Here is a 25,825-nt window from a genome sequence, read left to right on the forward strand (position 1 = left end):
TAAAAGGGAAATTTGTGAAGGAATTTGCATGTGATCCAGGGGACTATGTATTTCCTTTAGAATATTTTGGCTTGTAATCTTGTTTAAATAAATGTTTTAAGCCTTTGATATTTGACAAAACTTCCAAAATCAAAACTCTAAATTCGGTCTTTTTTTTTTTTTTTGAGACAGAGTCTCCAGCTGTCACCCTGGCTAGAGTGCTGTAGCATCACAGCTCACAGCAACCTCAAACTCTTGGGCTTAAGTGATTCTTTTCCCTCAGCCTCCCAAGCTAGCTGGGACTATAGGCACCTACCACAATGCCTAGCTATTTTTTGGTTGCAGTTGTCGTTGTTGCTTAGCTGGCCCAGGCCAGGTTCAAACCTACCACCCTAGGTGTATATGGCTGGCGCCCTGTCAACTGAACTACAGACAGCGCCAAATTTGGTCTTTTTGAAATATCAAGACCACTGCAAGTCTGAAAAAGACATATTAGGCTTATTTGGTATGTTAAAAATGTATAGGAAATATTGTCAATATGAAATGGTGGTTAATTTTGTGTGGCTTATAGTTATATGTATGTTCCAATATAATAAAATATTGATCTTAGTGTATATTGTCAGTAATAAATTTAATTTATCTCAGAAAGTGTTTTGGCTGAGTCCAAAGTTTTCCTTCAAGAGAAATATTAGGAAAGTCCAAAGTTTTCTTTCAAGAGAAATATTAGGAAAGGCTGGCGAATTCTCTCCAATTCAAATTTTTGATGACTTTAGAAATTAAATACCCTTGGGCTAAAAGCAAACTTCTAGAACTTTAATCAGAAAGCTAACATGTCCATGAGTATTACTAACCTAACTTCAAACAGAACAGAAATCAGTTACATGGAACTGGGCCGGTTTATTATGGCTTTTTGTTTGAAACATTGCTAATTCTTTCTGTGTTCTGTTTTCCAGAAGTCAAGAAAACCATTTTCTGTCTTTCAAGCTACTGGTTGCTTTCAGTAATGTATATACTTAATAGGCAGAATTTGAAACATTTATTTTTTTCTCTCTCCTTGATTTTAATTTGAAAACCATTTGTAAGTATTCTTAATTTCTGACAATACAGTTATTTGCATAAGTTCAATAAGAATCTGTTTTGTTCTATAGGACATGATGAAGGCACTGGTTATTTTACCAAGGCTTTGACTGGAATAGCATGTTCAGAGGTGTCCAGACTGCATAAGGAATTAAGGTTGGCTTTATAAGGCCAATAAAAAAGCCCTTTGGAAAAACTGGCCAGATACCCATCAATAACGTTTCCTGATCTGTGGTAAGTAACAAAGGTGGCTTTCTAAATGGTTTCATTTTCCTACACTGAACCCAACCTTGACTTTGTCCCTGTCAGTGTAAGGGAGCCAGAAAGCCACAAACATATGCAAGGTAGCTGAGGTCATGCAGAAGCCAGATGAAAGCCCTGGGAATTTCTGTGAAAGACTGTATGAAACATACAGACTGGCCAAAACATTGTATGAAGTTACAAAGGGGGAAGAGAATGGGCCATTTGAGTAAAAATCTGCCAGACAAAAGCCTTCAAGAGGCTAAAGGAAAAACTGCAGGCAGGCCCTACTGCTAGGCCTCCCTGACCTGGCCAAGCCTTTTGAACTGTACATATCAGGAAAAAAGAAAAACAAAAAAACCCCAAAAAAACAGCTGGGGGAGTACTCACCCAGAATGTAGCATCCTGGGCAAGACCACTTGCTTATCTCTCTCAGCAACTTGCTGGGGTCTCAAAAGGATGGCCCCCATGCTAAGAACACTTGAAGCCACTCCCATGCTGATGCAAGAGGCTGATAAGTTGACTTTGGGACAAAACTTAAGAGACTGGGTACCATATGCAGTGGTTTCTTTTTTTTTTTTTTTTTTTTGAGACAGAGTCTCAAGCTATCACCCTGGGTAGTGCCATGGCATCACAGCTCACAGCAACCCCAACTCCTGAGCTTAAGCGATTCTCTTGCCTCAGCCTCACAAGTAGCTGGGATTACAGGTGCCCACCACAACGCCCAGCTATTTTTTAGTTGCAGTTGTCATTGTTGTTTGGCAGGCCTGAGCTGGATTCAAACCTGCCAGCTCTAGTGTATGTGGCTGGTGTCTTAGCCATTTGAGCTACAGGCACCAAGCCAGCAGTGGTCACTCTTATGAACACCAAAAGGGATACCAACTCATGCCTCACCAAATATCAAAGCTTATTGTGTAAAAATCTGAGGTTGGTTATAGAGGTTATATGCATGAGGCCATGCACTTAGGACAAAGGCAAAAGAAAATTAAGAGACTTCTGGGGAGACGCTTTTACATTCCCCTGTTGGCCACCCTTGGCAAGAAAGTCAGCCAGCATTGTGTGGCATGCAACCAACACAATGCTACACAGGGACTATCTCTGCCACCTGAAATTCAGTCTTACAGGGAAGCCCCTTTTGAAGATGTATAAATGGGCTCGGTACCCATAGTGGTTACAGCGCTAGCCACATACAATGAAGCCTGTGGGTTTGAGCCCAGCCCAGGCCTGTTAAACAACAATGACAACTGCAATAGAAAATAGCCGGGTGTTGTGGCAGGCACCTGTAGTCCCAGCTGCTTGGGAGGCTGAGGCAAGAGAATCACCTAAGCCCAAGAGCTGGAGGTTGCTGTGAGCTGTGATGCCACAGCACTGTACTAAGGGCAACAAAGTGAGACCCTGTCTCTAAAAAAATAAAAATAAAAATAAAGATGTACAAATGGAGTATACTGAGTTGTCCAGATATGGAGGAAACTGGTGCTTACTAGTTCTGGTCTGCACATACTTGGAATAGGTGGAAGCCTTCCCCACCAGGATGAAGAGGGCTCCTGAAGCAGTAAAAGTGTTGCCCAGAGAAATCATTCCATGGTTTAGGTGGCCACTCTGGTTTAAATTTGACAATGGGCTAGCCTTTATAACAGAAATAGTGCAAAGCTTTGAATATCTAAAGCTATTGACTAGCTAAAGCTTTGAATATCACATGGGAACTATATGTGACATATAGGCCTCAAAGCTCGGGCAAGGTAGAGGGCATGAACGAGGCCTTAAGAGCAGGAATCAGTAAATTCTGCCAGGAAGCAAAGCTTAATTGGATATAGGCCTCCACCAATCCTCTGCAATTTAGCAGGGACTCCTAAAAGAACTGGGAGAGACTGAATTGAATAGGCAATTAGAAGCCATAGGAAGACTAGCAAGGAAAATTTCCATTGGGTAATTAATCGTGTTCTGTTTAGTCTTTTGTGTCTGTACATCTTTTCTCTCTAGGTGATCAAGTCTAGGTCAAGGATCAGAACCCAGCCCCCCTCAAACCAAGGTAAAGGGACCCTACACCATCATCCTGACCACACGCACAGCAGCAAAGTTGGAAGGGATCCTCACCTGGATTCATCACAGCTGGCTGAAGAGAGCTTCACTGCCCTGTGGGAAGCAAAACTAACTTTTAAGATGGTCAACCTGCCCTGCTCCAGCCACATATTGGGAGCTGGCTGGTCAATGCACAGATGAAGCCTAAGGAAGCTCCTCGTGGGACTTGTCTTAATTGGACTTTAGACTTTGGGAAAAGGGGAAAAGGGATGTGATCTATAGACCCACATGACTAAAATAGGACAAAAGGTGACTCCTTTATAGCTGTTATGAATATGAAGGCACCCAGAAGGCAGCTTGCACTCATAATCAAACACAGTACTCCATATGTGACACAGGAAAAAGTGACGACCCATATATATGTTAGCTCCCCATGATGGTACAATTAAGGCCTGCATTGAGAATTCAAGAGGAGTCACAGTCCCTGAAATCTGAATACTAGTCCAGACCAGTGAAATAGGAAAGCCCAGCCAGGTGATTCTGAATTTGATGCCTGCAACACCATGTGAACATGCTGCAGCAGAAGGAGCTGGGAAAGAAACTGTAGGACAGATCAGAAATACCTCTATGCATTCCAGAGGTCCTCAAACTGCAGCCTGAGGGCCACATGAGGCGGTGTGATTGTATTTGTTCCCGTTTTGTTTTTTTACTTCAAAATAAGATATGTGCAGTGTGCATAGGAATTTGTTCATAGTTTGTTTTTTTTTTTAAACTATAGTCGGCCCTCCAACAGTCTGAAGGACAGTGAACTGGCCCCCTGTTTAAAAAGTTTGAGGACCCCTGCTTAGACTTTGTAGAAAAGTGATGTAAAGTCAAATGTGAAAAGTGAAAATGCATAATAGAGAGCACCCGAGACAGTGAGGACTGCAGCAGAAAAAAATGTGCTCAAAAGAAGTAGTGAAGAAAAATTGCTCCACAGAGTCAGTGTAACCCCTGAAGCCAGTCAAGCTGGTATTGATGTTGCTGATATTGAGACCCCAAATTAAAATACATATGGAGTCTCAAAAAGGGGGAATGAGAGAGGATACCCGGGAAGGTGAGGTCTAGGAGAATATAAGTCTTCTTAAGGAGACTCCAAGGATACACCTGCAGGGTCCTCACCATGGTGACTCAGCTGTTTGGAATTTAAGTCTATCCCGGGACCTGGAAATTTCCGCTTCTGTGAAATCCTGTAGTTCTGTGGGGCCTGGAACAGCTTCTCCCGCTTGATTCAAACTGACCAATGAGAAAGGTACCCATATGGGTTGGAACTTTTTGACTGGAGATAAAAAGGGAAAAGATCAAGCCAGTCAGGGAGCATGGCCATTGTGAATTCTTCTATGCTGTTAGCTCCGCTGGCTGAAAAAAAGCCTTTTTCCTCTTAAACATTGTGTTTGGGTGCTCTTTCTCTCCATTGCGCCTCATCTTCCTGCAACACTGTGAGCTGTGATGACACCATGATACTCAACCCAGGTCAACAGAGGGAGACTTTATCCCAAAACAAAATATCTGTATGTACACACTAGACACACAACTATATGGTCTGGACAGACCTGCACATCTACAGGCCTCAAGAGGGAAACTGCCATTATGATCCTCACTGCCCTGCACAGGAGACCCCACAAGGGATTTTACCTGAGACTCCAACCCTCATGTGATCCAGGAGAATGACAGAGGTTCTTGAAAGTGATGCAGGGATTCAGTGAGGTAACTCACAGGTCTTAGCATTGAACCTGCTCATAGTAAGTTCTCAATAAATGCGGAGTGCTCTTCTCTTACTAAATTAAGAGAAACTTTTTTTTGAGACAGTCTCACTTTGTCAGTAGAGTGCCATGGCATCATAGCTCACAGCAACCTCAAATTCTTGGGCTCAAGAGATACTCTTGCCTTAGCCTCCCAAGTATCTAGGACTACAGGCACCAACCACAGTGGCCCAACTAGTATTTATTTATTTATTTAGAGACAGAGTCTAGGTCACCCTTAGTAGAGTGCCGTGGCATCCCAGCTCATAGCAACCTCAAACTCTGGGGCTTAAGCAATTCTTTTGCCTCAGCCTCTTAAGTAGCGGGACTATAGGCGCCCGTCACAACACCTAGCCATTTTGTTGTTGTTGTTGTTATTATTGTTGTTTTTAGCAGGCCAAGGTCGGGTTCGAATCCACCAGCCCCAGTGTATGTGGCTGGTGCCCTAACCACTGAGCTATGGGCACCAAGCCCCGACTAGTTTTTAGAGATGGGGTCTCTCTCTTGTGCAGGCTGTCTTGAATTCCTGAGCTCAAAAGATTCACCTCCCTCAGACTCTCAGAGTGGTAGGATTACCCTGCTAAGAGATACATTTTGATGAAAATACCCAATATGAGAGAGTAAGAAAATTAAACTGATGCCTCCCTCACTGCTGCTGACAGTGCTGACTTGATAATGTTCCTTGTCAAGGTCTACTGCTGACTGTGATTTATTAGTGTAAAGGATACAAACGAAAATGAGCAAAGGGAAAAAGGTTACAGGGAAAAGACATGGGGAGACCAGGCGCAGGTGTCAGGAGATGTGTCCCTGCAGAGACATTCAGAGCATGCTTCCTTCCTCCAGGGACAAACTGACAATGCACATACTTTGTGAGGTTTCACATCTGAAATAGCCCAGTGCCTGGCTTCTTCTGGGGGCTGGGGATTTGACAGTTCTTTTGAAAAGCAACTCAGTAGCATGTGGAATCTGAAAAGTGGTCCTACCCTGTGACATGTCAATCCCACTTGTATGACTTGATGCTACAGAGAAAAGGCAAAGCCAGCCACTGACAGAGATGTGCTGGTATTAATAAGAAATTAGAATCTAAATGAAAACAGGATGTGAGAGACTACTAATGCAGAACATTTCCACTAAAATAAAATGTGAAAGAAGCAAAAATACATGAATTTTATGAAAATAGGCATGATAGTCAATCTCAGAAAATATACAAGTAGAGCTGCATAACTAATCTTTTCCTTTTTCTAAATTTTGTGTAATGTGGCTAAGTTTCTTCTGTAACTGTTTTAATGAAGGACATTTTCATACAGAAATGAAAACAGGTCCTTGTGTTTACACTGGGCTGCCATCCACCTGCTGCTTACCCCACACCCTCAGAAGTAGAAGTCACTAAAGTCAGGTGCTGGGGTTGGTGTCCTTTTCTCCTGGCTCATACTCCCCTGCTGACTCCCAGCCCCTACACAGCAGTTCAGTGCAAGCAGAAATTCAATGAATGCTACTTAAACAAAAATATAAAACTTGGCCAACCAAAGAGGAATTGATTTGTAAAGGAAGTGAGTTCTTAAAGAGTAGCCAAAAAGGACAGTTATAGAAAAGATTTCAAAATATATTTTTTCTCTTCTTTTCTCTTTTTTTTTTTTTTTGAGACAGAGTCTCACTATGTCGCCCTTGGTAGAGTGCTGTAGCATCACAGTTCACAACCACCTCAAAATCTTGGGCTTAAGCAATTCTCTTGCCTCAGGCTCCCAAGTAGCTGGACTACAGGCGCTGACCACAACGCCTGGCTATTTTTATTGTTGTTGTTGTTGTTGTTGTCATCATTGTTCTTTGGCAGGCCCAGGCCGGGTTTCAACCTGCCAGCCCAGTGTATGTGGTTAGCGCCCTAGCTGCTGAGCTATAGGTGCTGAGCCCAAAATATTTCCTTAAAGAATACAAAATTAGTACAGATCTGAACATTATTGTAATCAGTGTTATCATCAGGTTGGCATACACCTTCCCTGATGGGGCAGCGCAAGTGGGGCAGAGGGAGTGAAACTCTGGATACGAGTGGAGAGTGGGCTTCAGACCCTGCTCTTCTGCCACATCCTCACTGGGTGACTTTGGTCAAGTAATGAAACCTCTCTAGGCCTCAGTTTATTTATCTGTAACCTAGGGGTAAAAATAGCACCCACTTTATAGGGTTACAGGGAAAACCCTGTATTGAGAAGACTGCTTATGACCTAGCAAAGGCTTCTAAATGCTTGTCATTCTCCCTCAGGACTCATACTAGAGAGATCTGACTTCTGTGCACAGGTCTGGGAGGGGGAAGGCTCTAAAACAACATCTTACAGAGGCTGCCCCCCTCACAACTATGTGGACTTTTGTGCACAATGCCCACTTCTACACTGCAATAGACTGAATGTTTGTGTCCCCCAAATTCAAATACTAAAATCTTCACCACCCCCCAATGTGATGGTTCTAGAAGGTGGAGCCTTTGGGAGGTGATTAGGTCTTGAGGTCAAGCCCTCATGTATGAGACCTCATTTAGAGACCCCCAGAGAGCTTTCCTGCCCCTTCCCCCCACCAGAGGACACAGCATGAAGGTGCTATCTGTAAATCAGGAAGTGGGCTCTCATCAGACACTGAGTCTGGCTGTGCTTTGTTTTTTTTTTTCTGTTTGTTTGTTTTTTGTTTTTGAGACAGAGTCTCACTTTGGCACCCTCGGTAGAATACCATGACGTCATAGCTCACAGCAACCTCAGACTCTTGAGCTCAAGCGATTCTCTTGCCTCAGCCTCCCTAGTAACTAGGACTACAGTCACCCGCCACAACGCCCAGCTATTCTTTTTTAGAGACGAGGTCTCACTTTGGCTCAGGCTGGTCTCGAATCTGTGAGCTAAAGTAATCCACCTGCATCGGCCTGTCAGAGTGCTAGGATTAAAGGCCTGAGCCATTGTGCCTGGCCTCTGGTTGTGCTTTGATCTGGAACCTCCGGTCTCCAGATCAGCTATGGTTTGTGTTGTTCACCAGTCACCTGCTGTGTGGCGTCTTGTGGACTGAGACTTACCGGGCTCCCCAGGTCTTCTCGCTGGCTTAGCTGCTGGCTTCGCTGTTGGCTTCGCTGCGGGCTTTGCTGCGGGCTTCGCTACCGGCTTCGCTGCGGGCTTTGCTGCGGTCTTCGCTGCGGGCTTCGCTGGGGTCTTCGCTGCGGGCTTCGCTGGGGTCTTCGCTGCGGGCTTCGCGGCTGACTTCGCTGGCTTTGCTGGCTCTGCTGTCCAGGGCGCTTTCCCTTTCTCCAATAAGGAGATCACGTTTGGCCTCCGACTAGAGAGACCTACACAAGAGACAAACATGGGAATTGAGCACAACGTGAAGACTGCAGAATTCAGAGCCACACCCTGTGTAACCAGGAGTGAGGGTTTATTAGCAGGAAGGGAGCACGCAGTATGCCAAGGGCCGCTAGAGGCTGCGGAGTATGTGCTGTGACGTACCTGTGGGCTCCATCCCTTTTATCTGGCACTCAGCTCCTAAAACCTTTGGTATCTCCGTACAGATGAGTCTTTATGTATGCTAATGAGGCGACTAGGGTCCGGGGGCTCCTGTCCCCAAGGCCTCCAAGACTGGGCTGGTTGCGGACTGGGCTGGTTGCCGAAGGAACCAACACTGTGATCAGAGGGTTGGCACTTCAGCTCCACCTCCTGAGATCCGGGGGTGGGAGGAGGGGCTGGAGGTTGAGTTGATAACCGATGGCCAATGATTTAATCCGCCTTGCCCATGTGATGGAGCCTCCATAAAACCTACGAGCACTGTGCTGGGAGAGCTTCCGGGTTGCTGCGTAAGTGGAGCGCAATGCAGTACCCGCAATGCAGTATCCGCAATGCAGTTGTACACGCAGCCAGGGTATGGAGGACCCGCACCCCTTCCCCATACCTTGCCCTCTGTACATGTCCCAGCTGGCTGCTCATCCTTCACCCTGAACTGGTAAATGTAAGTAACAGGTCCCTGGCTCGGCGCCCAGTGCTCAGTGGTTAGGGCGCCAGCCACATGCACCGGGACTGGTGGGTTTGAACCGGCCAGGGCCTGCTAAACTAGGACAACAATAACAAAAATTAGCCGGGCGTTGTGGCGGGCGCCTATAGTCCGAGCTACTTGGGAGGCTGAGGCAAGAGAATCGCTTAAGCCCAGTTGTTTTGAGGTTGCTGTTAGCTGTGACGTCACAGCACTATAAGGGCGACATAGTGAGACTGTTTCAAAACAACAACAACAACAACGAACACGTCCCTGAGTTCTGTGAGCAGCTCTAGCAAATGACTATCAGAGGACAGGATCATGGGAACCCAGAAATATGATTCTCAGCTCTATGGGACTTTCCTCTGAGTCCTAAAATGCCCAAATCCATCCTTTTGTCCCCGCAGCCCCATGGATGATGGCAGCCTCTAGCAGTTACTATCTCTGCACTATGTCTGTGAACTAAAATGAAAATCTTAAGCCCCCAGTCAATTGAATGGACTCCTCTTGGCTAAGGGGACTCCAGAACGTAAAACTGAGTTCCTGAGTTTGAGGAGAAGGGAAGTCAGGCACACTTGGTCATGCCCCCTCCCTTGACAGCAATAAGATAATAAATCATTAACCCTGTGCAAGGTGAAGCTTAGCCACACCTGCAGGCCATTGTTTTACTTAAATCATTTGAATTTTGGCAAATGTCTGGTGGGTTATCTCTGATTAACAGACAATTTAAAACATTCTGAGCGGACAAAGCATCATTTCCTTTAACCAATTATAAATCAAAGAATTTTTTTTTTAGAGACAAGAGTCTCACTTTGTCACCCTCAGTAGAGTGCTGGTGTCACAGCTCACAGTAACCTTCAACTCCTGGGCTTAGGAGATTCTCTTGCTGAGTAGCTGGGACTACAGGCACCCACCACAATGCCCAGCTATTTTTCTGTTGCAGTTTGACCCAGGCCGGGTTCGAATCCGCCACCCTCAGTATATGGGGCTGGTGCCCTACTCACTGAGCTACTGGTGCCGCCCAAATCAAAGAATCTTTAAACTCAACTGTAACCTGTAAGATTTTTCGGGTCAAACCAATGTGTGCTCTTTACATAGTGAATTGTGATCTTACATGTAATTTCTGTCTCCATGAATGTACAAAAGCAAACTGTGACCAGGCTCCCATGGGCACATTTTCTCAGAACCTCTTTAAAACATATGTGCTCCGGACCATCAGTCACATACACTTGGCTCAGAATAAACATCTTTAAATTATTTTACAGAGTTTAAATTATTTTACAGCTATTAACACATAGCACCTGTTAAATATATGTATTATATTTTTTTAGGTTGGGCTGGGCGCCTGTGGCTCAAGCAGCTAAGGTGACAGCCACATACACCTGAGCTGGCAGGTTTGAATCCAGCCCGGCCGCCAAACAACGACTGCAACTAAAAAAAAAAAATAGCCGGGCGTTGTGCTGGGTGCCTGTAGTCCCAGCTACTTGGGAGGCAGAGGCAAAAGAATTGCTTGAGCCCAGGAGTTGGAGGTTGCTGTGAGCTGTGATGCCACAGCACTCTACCCAGGGTGACAGCTTTGGGGTATATACCCCAGAGAAGTGAAAACATAAGTCCACACAGGACCCTATACATGAACATTCTTAGCAATATAGCCTAACAGCCAGAGGAAGTGGCCACATAATTGTGACTGAAGGCCCAGAATAGGTGAATCCCTAGAAACAAAGTGGACTAGTGATTGCCTAATCTTGGTGTAAAGACTGATTTCTGGGCGGTGCCTGTGGCTCAAAGGAGTAGGGTGCTGGCCCCATATGCCGGAGGTGGCGGGTTCAAACCCAGCCCTGGCCAAAAACTGCAAAAAAAAGACTGATTTCTTTTTTTTTCTTTTTGAGGCAGAGCCTCAAGCTGTCACCCTGGGTAGAGTGCTATGGCATCACAGCTCACAGCTCACGGCTGTTTTTTGGTTGCAGTTGTCATTGTTGTTTGGCGGGCCCAGGCTGGGATTCGAACCCGCCAGCTTAGGTGTATGTGGCTGGCACCTTAGCCGCTTGAGCCACAGGCACTGAGCCTAAAGACCGATTTCTAATGGGTTTCTTTTGGTGGTGATAAAAATGATCTAAAATGGATTATGGTGATAGATACATAACCCTGTGAACATGCTAAAAATCATGAAATTATACACTTTATATGGTGAATTGTATACTATGTGAATTATATCGCAATAACACTGTTATAAATACTTAAAAACATTTATAAATAAAAAAATTGGAGTGACCTCTGTTTTCCTGACATTAGCAAGATGGTTCTGGATTATGGGGGAGGGAGGGCCTTACCAAGGGAGACCAGGTTCTGATAGTTCTCCAACATGACCTCTTGGTACAAATCTTTCTGGGTGGAGCTCAGACATTCCCACTCCTCCTTGGAGAAGTAGATGGCCACATCCCCAAACGTCACCGGTGCCTGAAATGGAAAATCACAAGTCCATTTACCATGGGCTCATGTGTGCTTCCACTGGGCTGGAGGAAACAGTGGACTCTGCCCACACGGGGGGAGTGGGGAGAAACACAGGGTGCCAGGAATCATTTGGGAAGTATTTGGGCTTCTCAGGCCAAAAAGAGCAGGTGTAGTAAATAAATACAACAAAATGCAATGTGACAGCTGTTATTAAAGACCATGTTGCATAAAGACTGTAACTTGGGACTACAGGTATTTGCAAAGCTGAGATGCTTTTGAAAGTGTGTGACCGCATAGCTCACTTAGCACTCATGCTAACTAGTGACAGAGGCACTGCCAGTGGGAGCAGAGAATGTGACAGAGAGGAAACTGAGGCCCAGTGAAGGTGTGGTAATTACTGCAGGTGTTATAACTGGCAAATAGGGACACTGGGGCTTAACCCCACTCATGACTGAAGCACCTAGGCCCATGCACTCTCTGAAGGGTATGTGAATATATTATACATGGCAAGAGGTTCTGTGAGGGTGTCACCAAGGTAACCAGTTGATCTTAAGGCAGGGAGACCTTAAAACAGGGAAATTAGCCTGCTCTTGACCTATCTGGCTTGGTTACTTTTTGTTGTCAGCCTGAAGTTGGAAAAGAGGCCTGCTTGGAAAGTATGAGAAGGAACTTAGTTTGGTCAGTGAGTGACCAGTGAGCCTGGAAGAGGACTTGAGTCCCAAATGAGAATACAGCCATCTGACACCTGGATTTCAGCAGGTGGACCTAGCCAAGCCATGAACTAGCATGATAATAAATGTGTCCTGTTTTGAGCTGTCAAGTTTGTGTCTCATTTGTTGACAGCAGCAAGATGGAGCTAATGTACATAACTCTGAGGGCAAAACACTGCACTGGTGATGCTGTTGTAGAAACCACGGGGTTATCTGTAGTGGTGAAGTGTGCCGACCACAGGAGACTGAGTGAATTGCCTCACTACCTGACACCAACACATTCAACAGGTTATGGGATGCCTCTCAGACTTAAGGCTGAGTTAGAGAGATATCCTCCACATAAACACGGGTTTTATAAGGAGAAACCAAGTGTCACAATGCGATTAACTCTGAAGTATGCATTGAATCCCCCTCTGCCTTGGCAGGTCCCCACCGGGCATTCATCTCTACCCTGAGAAGCCACAGTGGCTCTCATCTTCCCTGCAGGTAGGACATCTCACCTAGCACTGGCAGAGCCCTAGGAGGTGCTGAATGGACCTCATGCACATAGTGAGAGAGACACAGCCCTTCTTAGGCTCCTGCCCTCCATAGAGATGAGAATAAAGCAGGGGCCAGGTCCTAGATGGGTCTCTGACAGGGTAGAGGTCTCCATGGAAAGGAAACAAGTGGTCCATATCTTACAAGACAAGACCGATGATTCCTAAAGGAAGATGCTTCATCACTTACCTTGGATTTGGATTTTCCTCGTGTGGTGGGCATCCTTTTCTCTCTCTTCAGGGTCCTCTTTCTGAGAGGGACAGAGTAGGGGGAAGGCAGGGCTGGAGGGGAAGAGAGGTCATGAGGCTGACTGGGCCTTTTGAATGGTCCCAGAGTCCACAGGCCCTGGACAAACACACACACACACACACACACACACACATCTGGAGTATTCATGTCACTTCCCAGGTTCAGGGAATGGTATCACCAACGCTGCTCCTAAAATCACAGCAGGCTCTCAGGGGCAAATGAGGGCTATGCAGACACCTGGTCATCCATTTATAAAAAACTTTTTAAGAGACAGTCTCTGTCAACCCAAGCTGGAGTGCAATGGCGTGATCACAGTTCACTGGAACCTCAAACTCCTAGGCTCAGGCAATCTTGCCACTTTAGCTTCCTGAGTAGCTGGGACTACTGGTGCCTACTACCAAATCTGACTGATTGAAAAAAAAAAATTGTAGGGACTGGGTCTTGCTATTTGCCTAGGCTGATTGTGAACTTCTGGGCTGGAGCAATCCTTCTGCCTTGCCCTTCCAAAGTGCTGGAATTACAGGTGTGGACCACTTTGCCCAGCCCTGGTCATCCGTTTGGCAAGTACTGAGTGCCTAGGACAGGCGTCCTCAAACTTTTTCAACAGGGGGAATTCACTGTCCCTCAGACCGTTGGAGGGCCGGACTATAGTTTAAAAAAAAAAAAACCTATTAACAAATTCCTATGCACACTGCATATATCTTATTTTGAAGTAAAAAACAAAATGGGAACAAATACAATTCACACCGCTTCTGAGGACGCCTGGCCTAGGAGGGACAAGAAGCAGGCCCAGGTGGAGGGAATTGAGCTGCAGATTAGGGGGCAAAACTGCCAGCTTCCATGAACCTTACATCCTGAGAGGGAAAACAAGTCCATATACTACATAAAACACAATAATGGCCAAGGTTATTGCTATAAAAGGACAAAAAGGCAGGGCAGGGGATAATGATGGGGTGGTTGGGAAAGGCCTCTCTGAGGCAACATCTAGCTGAGGTCTGAATGTAGCAAGTTTGAGGCACATAGGTGTCAGAAGAAAAGCAGTCTGGGTTGGGGCAAAAGTGTAAAGGCCCTGGGGCAGGCACAGGCTTGGAGTGTGGAGGGGCCAGATCAGGAAGTTGGTGGTGAGCAGCTTGGTTCTGATCCTATGTATGACAAGACATACAGGGACAGAAGAGGGAGCTGAGAAGGAGTGACATATTTGACTTAACATTCAACAAAAATTTGGGGAGTGGCTATGTGGCAAATAAACTATGTGTGTTGGGGGAGAAAGCAAGGGCTGGAGAGGGAATTCTTTGGACAGCTGTGCAGAAATCTAGGTGGAGATTATGGCAGTGTGGATGAGGGTGGGCAGAGTGGAAGAGGTAAGATGTGGTCAGATTTTACCTCCTTGCAGAGACCTCTCTATCCACCTGTCCAGAAGTGTCTCCACCCTGAATCAGTCTACCCCCGTGCTGTCCAAGGTGAATGGCACTAGCCACATGCAACAACAGAGTTCTGGAAATAAGACCAGTGCAACTGAGGCACTCATGTGAATTTAGTCTCAAGTAATGTACCATTTAAACAATAATAAAAGTTAGTTATTGTTAAAATTATTAAATTAAGGCCAGGGGAGGTGGCACACACCTGTAATCCTAGCACTCTGGGAGGCTGAGGTGGGTGGATCACTTGAGCTCAGGAGTTTAAGAGCAGCCTGAGCAAAAGTGGGACCCCAGCTCTAATAAAACAAGAAAAAATTAGGCTCAGCACCTGTAACTCAAGTGGCTAGGGCACCAGCCACACACACCAGAGCTGGCAGGTTTGAATCTGGCTTGGGCCCACCAAACAAAGACAACTACAAACAAAAAATAGCCAGGCATTGTGGCAAGCACCTGTAGGCCCAGCTACTTGGGAAGCTGAGGCAATAGCATTGCTTAAGCCCAAGAGTTATCCAGGGTGACAGCTTAAGACTGTCTCAAAAAAAGAAAGAAAAAAGAAAAAAATTAGCAGGGTCTGCGGGCGGCGCCTGTGGCTCAGTGAGCAGGGCGCCGGCCCCATATACCAAGGGTGGCGGGTTCAAACCCGGCCCTGGCCAAACTGCAACAAAAAAACAGCCGGACATTGTGGCAGGCGCCTGTAGTCCCAGCTACTCGGGAGGCTGAGGCAGGAGAATCGCCTAGGCCCAGGAGTTGGAGGTTGCTCTGTGCTGTGTGATGCCACGGCACTCTACTGAGGGCGATAAAGTGAAACTCTGCCTCTACAAAAAAAAAAAAAAAATTAGCAGGGTCTGGTGGCGGGCACCTTTAATTCCCAGCTACCTGGGAAGCTGAGGCAGGAGGATCACTGAGCCCAAGAGTTTGAGGTTGCAGTGGGCTATGATGAAGCCACAGCATTCTACACAGGGCAACAGGGTAAGAATCTGTCTCAAAAAAATAAATTAATTAATTAATTAAAAATATTATGAATTTAGGGTGGCACCTGTGGCTCAAAGGAGTGAGGCACCGGCCCCATATGCTGGAGGTGGCGGGTTCAAGCCCAGCCCTGGCCAGAAACTGCAAAAAAAAAAAAAAAAGATTATGAATTTAAAATGCAAAACTGACACTCAAATCAGTGACTGTAAAACTTTGTGTTTAGAACAACTGGAGTGATTCTAGTTTTCCAATGGCAAATTTTATGAAATTTAAGTACAGATCAGGTAGCACCGATGAAAATTAAGGGTCCTGCTTGAGATGGCCCGTGTGTATAAAATTTACATAGGATTTTGAAGACTTAGCATGAAAAGGGAATGTAGAATATCTTATTGATGACTGTTTATATTGATTACATATTAGCATGGTAATATTTTAGATGTAGTAATTTAAATAAAATGTGTTATTAAAATTAAGTTAATGATTAATTTCTGCCCCCCCCCCCCATTTTCAATGGGGCTGTTGGCAAATTTAAAATTAGACGTCATGCACTAAGCCCCTATGGGACCTTGCCACTCCACACCATGGCAACTGTTGTCCTTTCACTTCATTTTCTTCACAGCACTTGTTGCTTCCTGAGAACAGCCTGCTGATGTGTGTTTATGTGGTTAGTACCCCCCACACCACCCACATGGGGCTTGATGAGAGCAGGGACCCGAGGGACCCAGGACTGAGACCCATCTGCCACACGTATGAATGGATTGAGTGGCTACGTCATCCACCCACCCTCCACTGAACACCCCCACCCCCAACCTTTTGGTGGCCACTTCACAGCCCCTACACCTGTCTTTTGGAGAAGGGCAGAAATGGGGACATACTTTTTATTTTCTTCATGGTGGAAACCTTGAAATATTGAGAAGAGTAAAAGAATAGCACAACAAACTCCCGATTTAACAAAACTTTGTAACATGTTTTAAAAAATGGAACTGGTTGAAGGCCGTACGAGGACAGCTCATCCCTGAATCCTTCAGCAATTTTACTCTTCGCCAGTAACGATGTGCGTCCTTCCGCTGCAGCAAAGCGTGGCTGTGAATATGGCCACAGGCTGAGTCCCAGGCTGGCCCCAGGAGGGGGCTGCATCAGCCTCACACAGCAGAGCCAATGAGCAGTCGGTTCTACTACAGGTGGGGCGGAGGTCCGGGTCTTAGCAGGAGCAGCTGCGGGGGTGGGGGATGTGGGGGGTGCTCTCCAACCCCTAGGTGGCACCTTGCACCACACACCCTCTCCTTTATGGCTCTCACAGACTGGAGGGTGGGTTCCCCTGCGCTTGAACTGTGGTCCAGGAGGGCCCTTAAATAAGACTGTACCACACAGGCTACACCAGAAAGGTCCTTAAATAACACTGCGCCACGCAGACCGCCCTGCGCCACGCCAAGCCCGGTTGAGCCAGCCTGGGCCCGGAGTGGGGGGCCAGGTGCGCAGGGGAATTAGTGATCACTGCAGTCCAGAGTCACTACCCACCCCTCATCTCCCCCCACCCCCGCCGCCCCCGCGAAGGATATCCACATCCAGATCCCAGTACCCACGAAGGTGGCACCTTATGCGGCAAAAGGGATTTAGCAATTTGATTCGGTTAAGGATTTTGGGGTCAGGAAATTGATTTTTCGTCTTTTCACACCACAGCCACCAGCCACACAAAGGACTTCTGTGAACAGGTGTCTGAGGATCTCTCCCTGCACACCAGACGCGCCATCACTTCTGCAGTGGAGACCAGCTGGATATCCTCCTCTTCATTCTGACACTACCTGGAGGGTCCCGGGGTGCCCCCCACCGCCCACCCAAACGCCTCCCCATCCCCAGGTGCCAGCCAAATCCAGGCCTCCGGAATTTCTGATCTGGCTTCAAAGCAGGTACCTCCAAACCCCCTCTTCGGGTTCCACTAATTTGCTAAAACGTCTCACGGACCTCGGGAAATAAGGATGCTTACCGGGGTATTATAAAGGATATTACGGAGGATCAGACAAGATGCGCAGGGCGATGCGTAGTGGAGGTGGCTCCCACCCTCCGGGAGCCCGCTCCGTTCTGCGGTCCGGAAGCTCTCTGAGCGCTGCTTTTGGGGGTTTTTATGGAGGCTCCGTTACGTAGACATGATTGATCCAGGGGCGTCCAACCGCGGTGAGCCTGGCCGTGCGCGCTCATCTGCGGTGACGGATCTGCGCCAACATTACGCATGGAGCTATTTCTCGCTCATGAGCTGTTGTTAGTGCGTGTGTGTTTAATGTGGCCCCAGCCAACTCTCACAGAAGCATTTTCAGCCGGCCACGGCCACGGCCACGACCACGGCTGGACGCCCCGGAACTCTCCGCCACTGCAGTGGACCCCACCTCCGCCCCGCCCTCCCAAGAGGCTGGAAGTCCCCACCCTCTTGCCTCCTGTTCCGGTGACCGGCCCCTTCCCGAAGCTTCCCAGGCTATGCCGCAGTCTACTCATTAGCATACCAACAGACGCCACTTTGGAGATTCAAGGATTTTAGGGGTTGTACATGGGAAAACAGGGCCAAATGCATTATTTCACATCACCACGGTCCCGGGTTATCCAGGTGGGCTCCTTCCCAGAACGAGGGAGGCTCAGAGAGTGGGTGGAGGATGCTGCCCCGCGGGCTGGGGAGATGGAGGAATGGAACGCGGGTCCCTGCTGACACCACATCATACTTCTGCCTCTCATGGCTGTAAGAGAATATGTGAATGTCATTTGAAGATATTAAGTTCGTGATAATTTGTCACAACGGCAAAGAGAAATGAACGCAGCTACCATGCCATCATTTCTTCACAGTCCTCACACCCAATAAATGGGCTTCTTTTGCCCTGTCACTAACCTGGTGGTTAAAAACCAGTGCAATTCAGGGAAACTGGGGAGAGATAAAGAGGTTGGCTGGAGCCCTGGACACCAGCTTTGCCTTTGGTCTATACTCTGAGACACTGCACAGGCTCAGAGCCCTGCCTTGTTTTTGGCAGGAGGGGCCAGGAAGCCCTGAGGGGTAGTTAACAGGTCACTCTGGAGTCAGACCACACACCGAAGTGATAACTGTTCTTATTAGCCGTGTCATCTTGGGCAAGTTACTTGACCTCTCTGTGCCACAGAAACCTCAACTGTTAAACAGGCACAATACAGAACTTACTTCTGGGGTCTTGGGGATGATGAATCAAAGTTAGGTCCTATGACCCTCTTCCTTCTTGGGCTTCCTTTCTGGACCCTGGGTGGACTGGCACACCCCACTTCAGTCCCTCACTTGCTTCAGTCTTTGCTCAAACCTCACCTCAGCAAGCCTCACCCTGGCCATTCAGCAAGACAACCCACCCACATATCACCACTGATCACCCTCACCCCCTCCAGACTTTTTTCCCTCTTACCATGGTCTAACATGCTACAGAGATTGCTCACTTATTCTGTGTAGCAGTCACTGTCTGACTTCTGTCTCCAGCCACCAAGTCACAGCCCCAGGACTGTGTGTCCCATGTGCCTTACACCAGTAAGCAGACGCGGGGCAGCAGCTTGTTAGCTGTTACTGAGGGATCGAAGGTCTCCTGTTAGGAGTTAACTTTCTTTACATCAATTCTTTTTTCCACTCCTCAGGCCAGGGAAGGTGCCACTTCTCTAAGTAGGAAAGCACATTTGCCTTCTGGCTTCACCTCTTGTCCTTGACTAGACACTGCACTTTGACCAATATTCTTCCGTGTGTCACTATGTGACCTTGTGGAAGTTACTGAAGTGCCACCTGGGGCCAGTTCTGTGGGCAAAGTTTATAAAAAGATGATGCTTGCTGTCTTTCTGTCGTGAGGTATATGTAACTACTCAGGTATGTATGTGAATGTGCTGGATCCCCAAGGGACAACATCACCTTCTCAGTTACAATAATGATGGACCGGGCACTGTGGCTCACGTCTGTAATCCCAGTACTTTGGAAGGCTGAGGTGGGAGGATCACTTGAGGCCAGGAGTTCAAGACCAGCCTGGGCAACATAGCGATACCCCATCTCTACAAAAAATTTAAAAATTAGCTGAGTTTGGTGGCAAGCACCTGTAGTCCCAGTTACTTGGGAGTTTGAAACAGGAGGATGGCTTGAACCCAGTAGTTTGAAGCTGCAGTGAGTTATGATTGCAACACTGCACTCCAGCTCCAGCTTGGGCAATACAGTGAGACCCTGTCTCAAAAAACAAAACAAAAATAATGTGCTGGATATTTTATATGTGATACACAATTCTTTAATCTTTAGAGCAAACCAACCATACAGAATTCATTTTCCATCTTGAGAATGAGGGAGATGACCTGCCTATTGTGAAAGAGCTTTGACTGATGGAATCTGGATTTGACTCCTATCTACAACTGGTACATTCTACCCTTCTCTGTCCTCCCTGGCAGAGTCCAAGAAGAATCAGTGTGGTGAGCAGCTTCCTGAAAACATCCCTGCAGCTTCTCTTTGTTATAGCAGAGTGCCCAGGACTTAGGGAAAGTTAGATTTTACTGTGTTCAGGGTACAGAGTTGTGGGTCAGTGAGAACTTGAGTAGCCTGGCCTTCAGTTTTCTCTAACTGCTCTGAGCAAGGCCTCCCTCATGTGGAAATTGGGACCAAAGGGCCTGGCCTAGAACCCTGGGCACCTGAATTCTGGGTGCTCTGTGTTAGATGCCAGGGCAGAGGTATGCTGGTGAATGTTCAACAAGCAGCTTAGGTGGGAAATGGTGGGAGATGATTTGTGCCATTTGCCAATTCCCTGGTGTAAGTACTCCCACCATAGCTGATTGGGAGCTACCGATATGGGCTGGAGAGGGATGTGTGCAATGGGCTTGTGTCAGCTAGCTCCAATACAATAGTCATAGGGCCTCTTGAGATTGAAGCACTGTTCATTTTGACCAATATCCCGGATATTGGAGAAGAGCTAATGCCTGTCTCTAGTCTGAGATGTAGCCCAAAGCATTTTCCACATAATGGCTCTTGTTTTGAAACATCAATGTGAACTTTTGCATATCATTTCATAATAAAACTCAGTTTGTGTTAATATAAAAACCATGCTTCGGGTGGCGCCTGTGGCTCAACAAAGTAAGGCACCGGCCCCCCCATATGCTGGAGGTGGTGGGTTCAAACCCAGCCCCAGCCAAAAACTGAAAAAAAAAAAAAAACCAAAAAACATGCTTTGGGCTGGGTCCAGTGGCTCCTGCCTATAATACCAACACTCTGGGAGGCTGAGGTGGGAAGATCCCTTGAGGTCAAGAGTTCAAGACTAGCCTGAACAAAAATGAGACCTTGTCTCTACTAAAAATAGAAAAGCTAGCCTGGCATTGTGGCAGACACTTGTAGTCCCAGCTACTTGGGAGGCTGAGGCAGAGGATCACTTGAGCCAGGAGTTTGAGGTTGTTGTGAGCTAGACTGACACCACAGTGCTCTAGCCTGGGGACAGAGTTAGCCTGTCTCAAACAAAAACAAAAGCAAAAACAATGTTAAAAATGATTTACCAGATAAGTCTGTCATTGGCTTTCTTCCTCCAGTTAGTTACTCAGGTAAAAATGATTGGTCCAGGAAGCTATAAGGTATTCGCTCTGCAGTTGTCACAGCGTTTGCACTCAGCCATGAAATACAAATTTGAGAAGCATGATTCTTTTTTTTTTTTTTTTTTTTTTGGCCAGGGCTGGGTTTGAACCCACCACCTCTGACATATGGGGCTGGCGCCCTACCCCTTTGAGCCACAGGCACCACCCCGAGAAGCATGATTCTTATCCACAAAATAATTTTCTCCAAGGAATTCAACTGATGGAGAGGAAAGAACAGCAGTTTGGTATTAGATAGTTCTGGGTTCAAAACTTGCCTCTGCCAATTACTGACTGTGACAAAAGTACACAAAGCCCTAGTTTACTCATCTGTACAAAAGAATGGGGAAAAACCTACCTTAACCCAGACATTAGGACATTTATGTGGAAGTTACTAGCAACTGGCACATAGTAGTCACGTGTCTTTCCCTTTCTAACTAGTGTATAATTGGACCCTGAACAATGCAAGTTTGAATAGTGTGTCCACTTATAGACAGATTTTTTTCACTAAAAGATACACCAAGTATGCTGGCTCCTTCTGCCTCTTCTTCCACTTCCTCCACCTTTGCCACCCCTGAGACAGCAAGTCCAACCCTTTCTCTTCTTCCTTTTCCTCAGTCTACTCTATATGAAGGGAACTACCAGGATGAAGACCTTAAGGATGACCCCCACTTCCACTTAATGAATACCAAATATACAGAGGGTGCTAAAAAAGTATATGCATTTTAAGAAAAGGAAAAACAGTACTAAAACAGTAATACACAATATGTACTGATAACAAAAGATGAATACGAGTCATGTCAAGCACCTCTAATAATTGCAGAAGCCAGACGTGCCTTGAGTATTACAATCATCCTCTCTGGGCCTCAGCTTCCTCACCTGTCATATGGGGCCAGCGACAGTAATGACTCTACAGGGTTGTGGTGAAGGTTAAATGAGTTACAACATGTAACACACTTAGGGAAGTGTGGCAGGGATTAGTGCTAAGCAAATGTTAGTTTTTATTTTTGTATTATTGCTACTACTATCAAGAGATTGGAAAAACCAAATTGGCCACCAACAGAACATGGCTAAGTGAATATTGCATGCACATGAGATACCACGTAGACCTTAAAAGGAACAAGATAGCACCGTATTAGTGGTTTTTAATTGGGGGTGCTTTTGCCCCTCCAGAGGTGCCTGCAATATCTGGGGACATTTGTGGTTGTCACATCTGGGGAGTACTCCTGGCATCTACTGGTACAGGCCAGGGACGCTGTTCAACCCTACAATGCACAAAGCAAAGAATTATCTGGCTAAACCCAGGAGCTGGAAGTTGCTGTGAGCTGTGACACCAAAGTACTCTACCGAGGGCAACAAAGTGAGACTCTGTCTCCTAAAGAAAAAAAAGAATTATCTGTCTGAAAAATGTCAACCATGCCAAGGATGAGAAACACCCAAGGTATAGGGTTATAAGGTAGAAGGACACAGAAAAAAAAAATTAGAAAAAACAACACATAGGATAAATGAGTCTGAAAAGACTCTGGAAGGATAAATAAAAAGTTGATAACAGTGACTTTTCCCTCAAGAAAGGAACTAGGTCACATGGCATGGGAAAGGAAACCCAACTCACTTTTCCCTTTGTATACTTTGGCATCTTGTATCAAGTACATATACCACCTCTTCAAAAGATCAAACAAAACGCAATAACAAAGAATAAAATCATGCTGAATCCCACACAACACGTAAGGGCAGGGCTGGGAACTGGGCCTGTCTCTGAGTCCCAGGCGATAGAAGGGAAAGGGCTTTGAAAGGCAAGTAGTTGCATCCTCACAAGGTGAGTATGGCTGGAACCTGGGTGGGCACATGTATCATTAAGTCCCTGGATAGTGGCTGTGCTGCCCCTCAGAGTTGAGGTGGGGATTGCTACTGGTAAACCAGCTACTAAATGGCCCATCTGCTTTTACTGTACCAACTGTGGCCTCTTCAAAGGCCATCCCTGCCCTGAACCTGCCAGTCAGAGGCCAGGGACATATTCTCCAAAGACCCTAGCACAACTGTAACAGAAACAACATGGGCTTTACATGTGGGTGTTGGGCCTGCCACTTCCCTGTTTCACCTGGGAACCGATTTGATGCCCTCACTTGTAGGACAGGGCTCTGAATGTCCCTATTGCAGGGAAGTGCAGCTGTGTGGATAAGACATCCAATCACAAGGCATTCACATCCTCCCTGCCCTCCTCCAAATCAATTTCTCTCATTACAAGCTCCAAAGAAGCCAGGGGCACCAAGGGTACTCAGAGCCGTAGTTTTCAACTCTGAGTGTCCAGTAGAGTCTCTTGGGAACTTTCTAATAAATAGCAATAGCCATGCACCAGGCCAGATCAATTAAATCAGAATCTCTGATAAATCAGTCTGTTTTTTTTGTTTGTAAAGCTTTCCAAGCTGATGTCAACACAAAGCTATAGTTTAGAACCACTGTCTCAGGGGCAGGGCTGGAGATCAGACCTCTCCCTTTTGAGGCGCAGACCTCAGTGTGGGAAGTGAAAGTCTTTAATAAATTCAAAGCCAAACTGTTAGATTCTCTGATTAAGGGATTCCAAAGAAGCCACCAATGGCGGCCACTCCTGGCTCAGGAGGTGACCAAGATGCCCGTGAGAAGTCTGGATGTTGGTTCTGAAAACAGCACCTGCCATCACCCTGTAATCCTCTCACCCTGCTTTATTTTTCAAAATATTTATTTACCTGTTGTAGATTTTACTGTCATCTCTCCTACTAAATGCAAGTTCAGGTGATTAGGAACCTTGTCTGTTTTGCAGAGAGACTGGACAGTGCCCAGTTCAAGGTTGGCACTTAACAGCTAAGTGAAGAAGTGACTCTCAGAGCTTACCCAGGCCACAGGCCATGGACACCTTTCTTCTCATCTCACATGCCATCCTTTATCCTCTCCTCCCTATCTTTATGCCTAGGGACTGTCTGCAGTGTGCTCACATCATGGTCCTCCATACCAGTGATTCTCAACCAGGGTCATTTTGCCCCCAGGTGTGCCTGGCAGTGTCTGGAGATATTTTTGCTCACTATATTCGGAAGGGGGGTGGTGTTCTACTGGTATGTGGTGAGCAGACCATACCGCTCAACATCGTGTGACACACAAGCTAGCTCCCTTCCCAGTCCCTAACAAAAAATTATTTCGTCTAAAATGCCCAGAGTGCTAAGGTTTAGAAGCCCCGGCCTGCAAAGAGATGTTCCCAGATCTTGTCATATGGAAACACTCCTTAGTCCTTGCCACTTCCCACTTCTGGTCTTGACCCTACAGGGTCCCCAGAGCCATCTCCACCCAGGAAGACCCTCTGCTCCTGGCCCCACCTCCTCTGTCATGCCAATGCCTCCTTAAGTCCTCCTTAGAAAATTCTAAATCCAAGCCCCGATCTACACTTTAGAGTTATCTGACCTTTGGCACTAAATATATTTTTATTTTCTACCTATGGATTTTATTTTCTGAACATGGGACCCCTACAGTTATGACGTTAATAATAAAAACAATGACCATGTACATGTTGCTCCCCTGTGCCAGGGACTGTTGTACTTAACCCTCACCATAAGCCTCAGGCTGGTTCTGTTTGCAGGTGAAATGAGGTGTGCAGCTGTGAGTACTCTGTGAGCACTCCCAAAGTTACACCACTACTGAGGGGTGCAACCAGGAGTTACACGTATGGAGGAACAACCAACCAGGGGCACCACTGCTCCACTGGGAGATGGTCACAGCCCCTGGTACAAGGTTGAAGAATGCCCAGTCCCAAGTTCAGAGACACAAACTCCTCCAGGATTCACCACTAAACACTACCTCTGTACCATGGCAAAGAAAAATGACCAACAGTTCTTCAGCTGACACCCACACTCAAAGTGCTATATGTGCCATGTTGTGTGGGGTGTTGCAATTATTACATTTAATCTTCCCAGTAACACCCAGGCAGGTTACCATTATTTTCCTGTTTTACCAAGGAGGAAAGTCTGGCACAAATGACGTTACCAGAGTAGCCCACCACACCTGTATAGTCACTCAGAATTCTCCCCATGAGGACCCTCATTTCCGCAGTTACAGAGAGACACACACCAGGATGGCATAGTCACACACTGCCACATGCTTAACACTACAAAGCGACTGACAATTGGTGGCAGACATCCAAACGACACAGTCACCCCAGACTACGATAAACAGCCACGTCAGTCTGCAACACACATACACACACGCCCACACACTCGCTCCCCACAACAGCAGTCTTTGCAGCCACACTCTTGCCCAATCCTGGCTCTCAGCAGACTCTGCTGTCTCCTTTTGACACATTCCCTCACACTTTCCATAGTGAGACGTGCGTAAGTGGTCTGACACACATTTCCCTTAGCCGCACAGGTCACTCTGTAATGTACACGCAGTGACAACACCACGTCTCTCAAATCGGGGTCCCCCGCACCATCACTGATATGCAATCCCCACGCGGCCGCAGAGGCACAAGCGCACGCACCGCATGGTGCCAGGCCAGAGCAGAGCCCTGGAGCGTCCAGGAAGCAACGGGACAAGCTGTGATAGGTCCACTGCACACGCGCATCGCCTGACGCAGGTGTACAACCACGCAGTACTCCACGCAATCCCGGACACAAGCCCACACACTCAAGGTCTGACCCCAGGAGAGCGGCGCAGGAGACCCACGCGTTTTTGCCCCGCGGGCCCCGCCCCCAAACAAGGCCACGAGGTCCTCTGGCTCTTGCTCTCCCCCGACCGCGAGGCCAGGCCTGGAGCCCCGCCCCTTTCGCGGCGCGCGCTACGTGCAATGAGTTCACACAGTGAGAGCGGTGCT

The 25,825-nt window shown here is 46.9% G+C and overlaps 1 protein-coding gene across 6 annotated transcripts in view; it reads right to left on the minus strand.

Moving 5' to 3' along the window:
• Positions 1-25,825, minus strand: part of ZNF667 (zinc finger protein 667) — a 52,695-nt gene that overhangs the window by 26,592 nt on the left and 278 nt on the right. Inside the window, exons 1-6 of one of the 6 annotated variants that reach the window (XM_053604784.1) lie at positions 20,920-21,046; positions 19,310-19,446; positions 17,399-18,137; positions 12,968-13,059; positions 11,411-11,537; positions 8,140-8,406 (exon numbers count right to left, since the gene is read on the minus strand). In XM_053604784.1, coding sequence (XP_053460759.1) covers positions 8,140-8,406; positions 11,411-11,537; positions 12,968-13,000 — 427 coding nt within the window. In that variant the 5' untranslated portion in view covers positions 13,001-13,059; positions 17,399-18,137; positions 19,310-19,446; positions 20,920-21,046. Of the gene's footprint in view, positions 1-8,139; positions 8,407-8,563; positions 8,742-11,410; positions 11,538-12,967; positions 13,060-17,398; positions 19,255-19,309; positions 19,447-20,919; positions 21,047-25,825 lie in introns of those variants that run through there. The other 5 variants (XM_053604788.1, XM_053604787.1, XM_053604789.1 and 2 more) reach the window with 5 other exon arrangements.

The sequence above is a fragment of the Nycticebus coucang genome, chromosome 10 (genome assembly GCF_027406575.1).
Source record: "Nycticebus coucang isolate mNycCou1 chromosome 10, mNycCou1.pri, whole genome shotgun sequence".
Taxonomy (NCBI): Eukaryota; Metazoa; Chordata; class Mammalia; order Primates; family Lorisidae; genus Nycticebus; species Nycticebus coucang.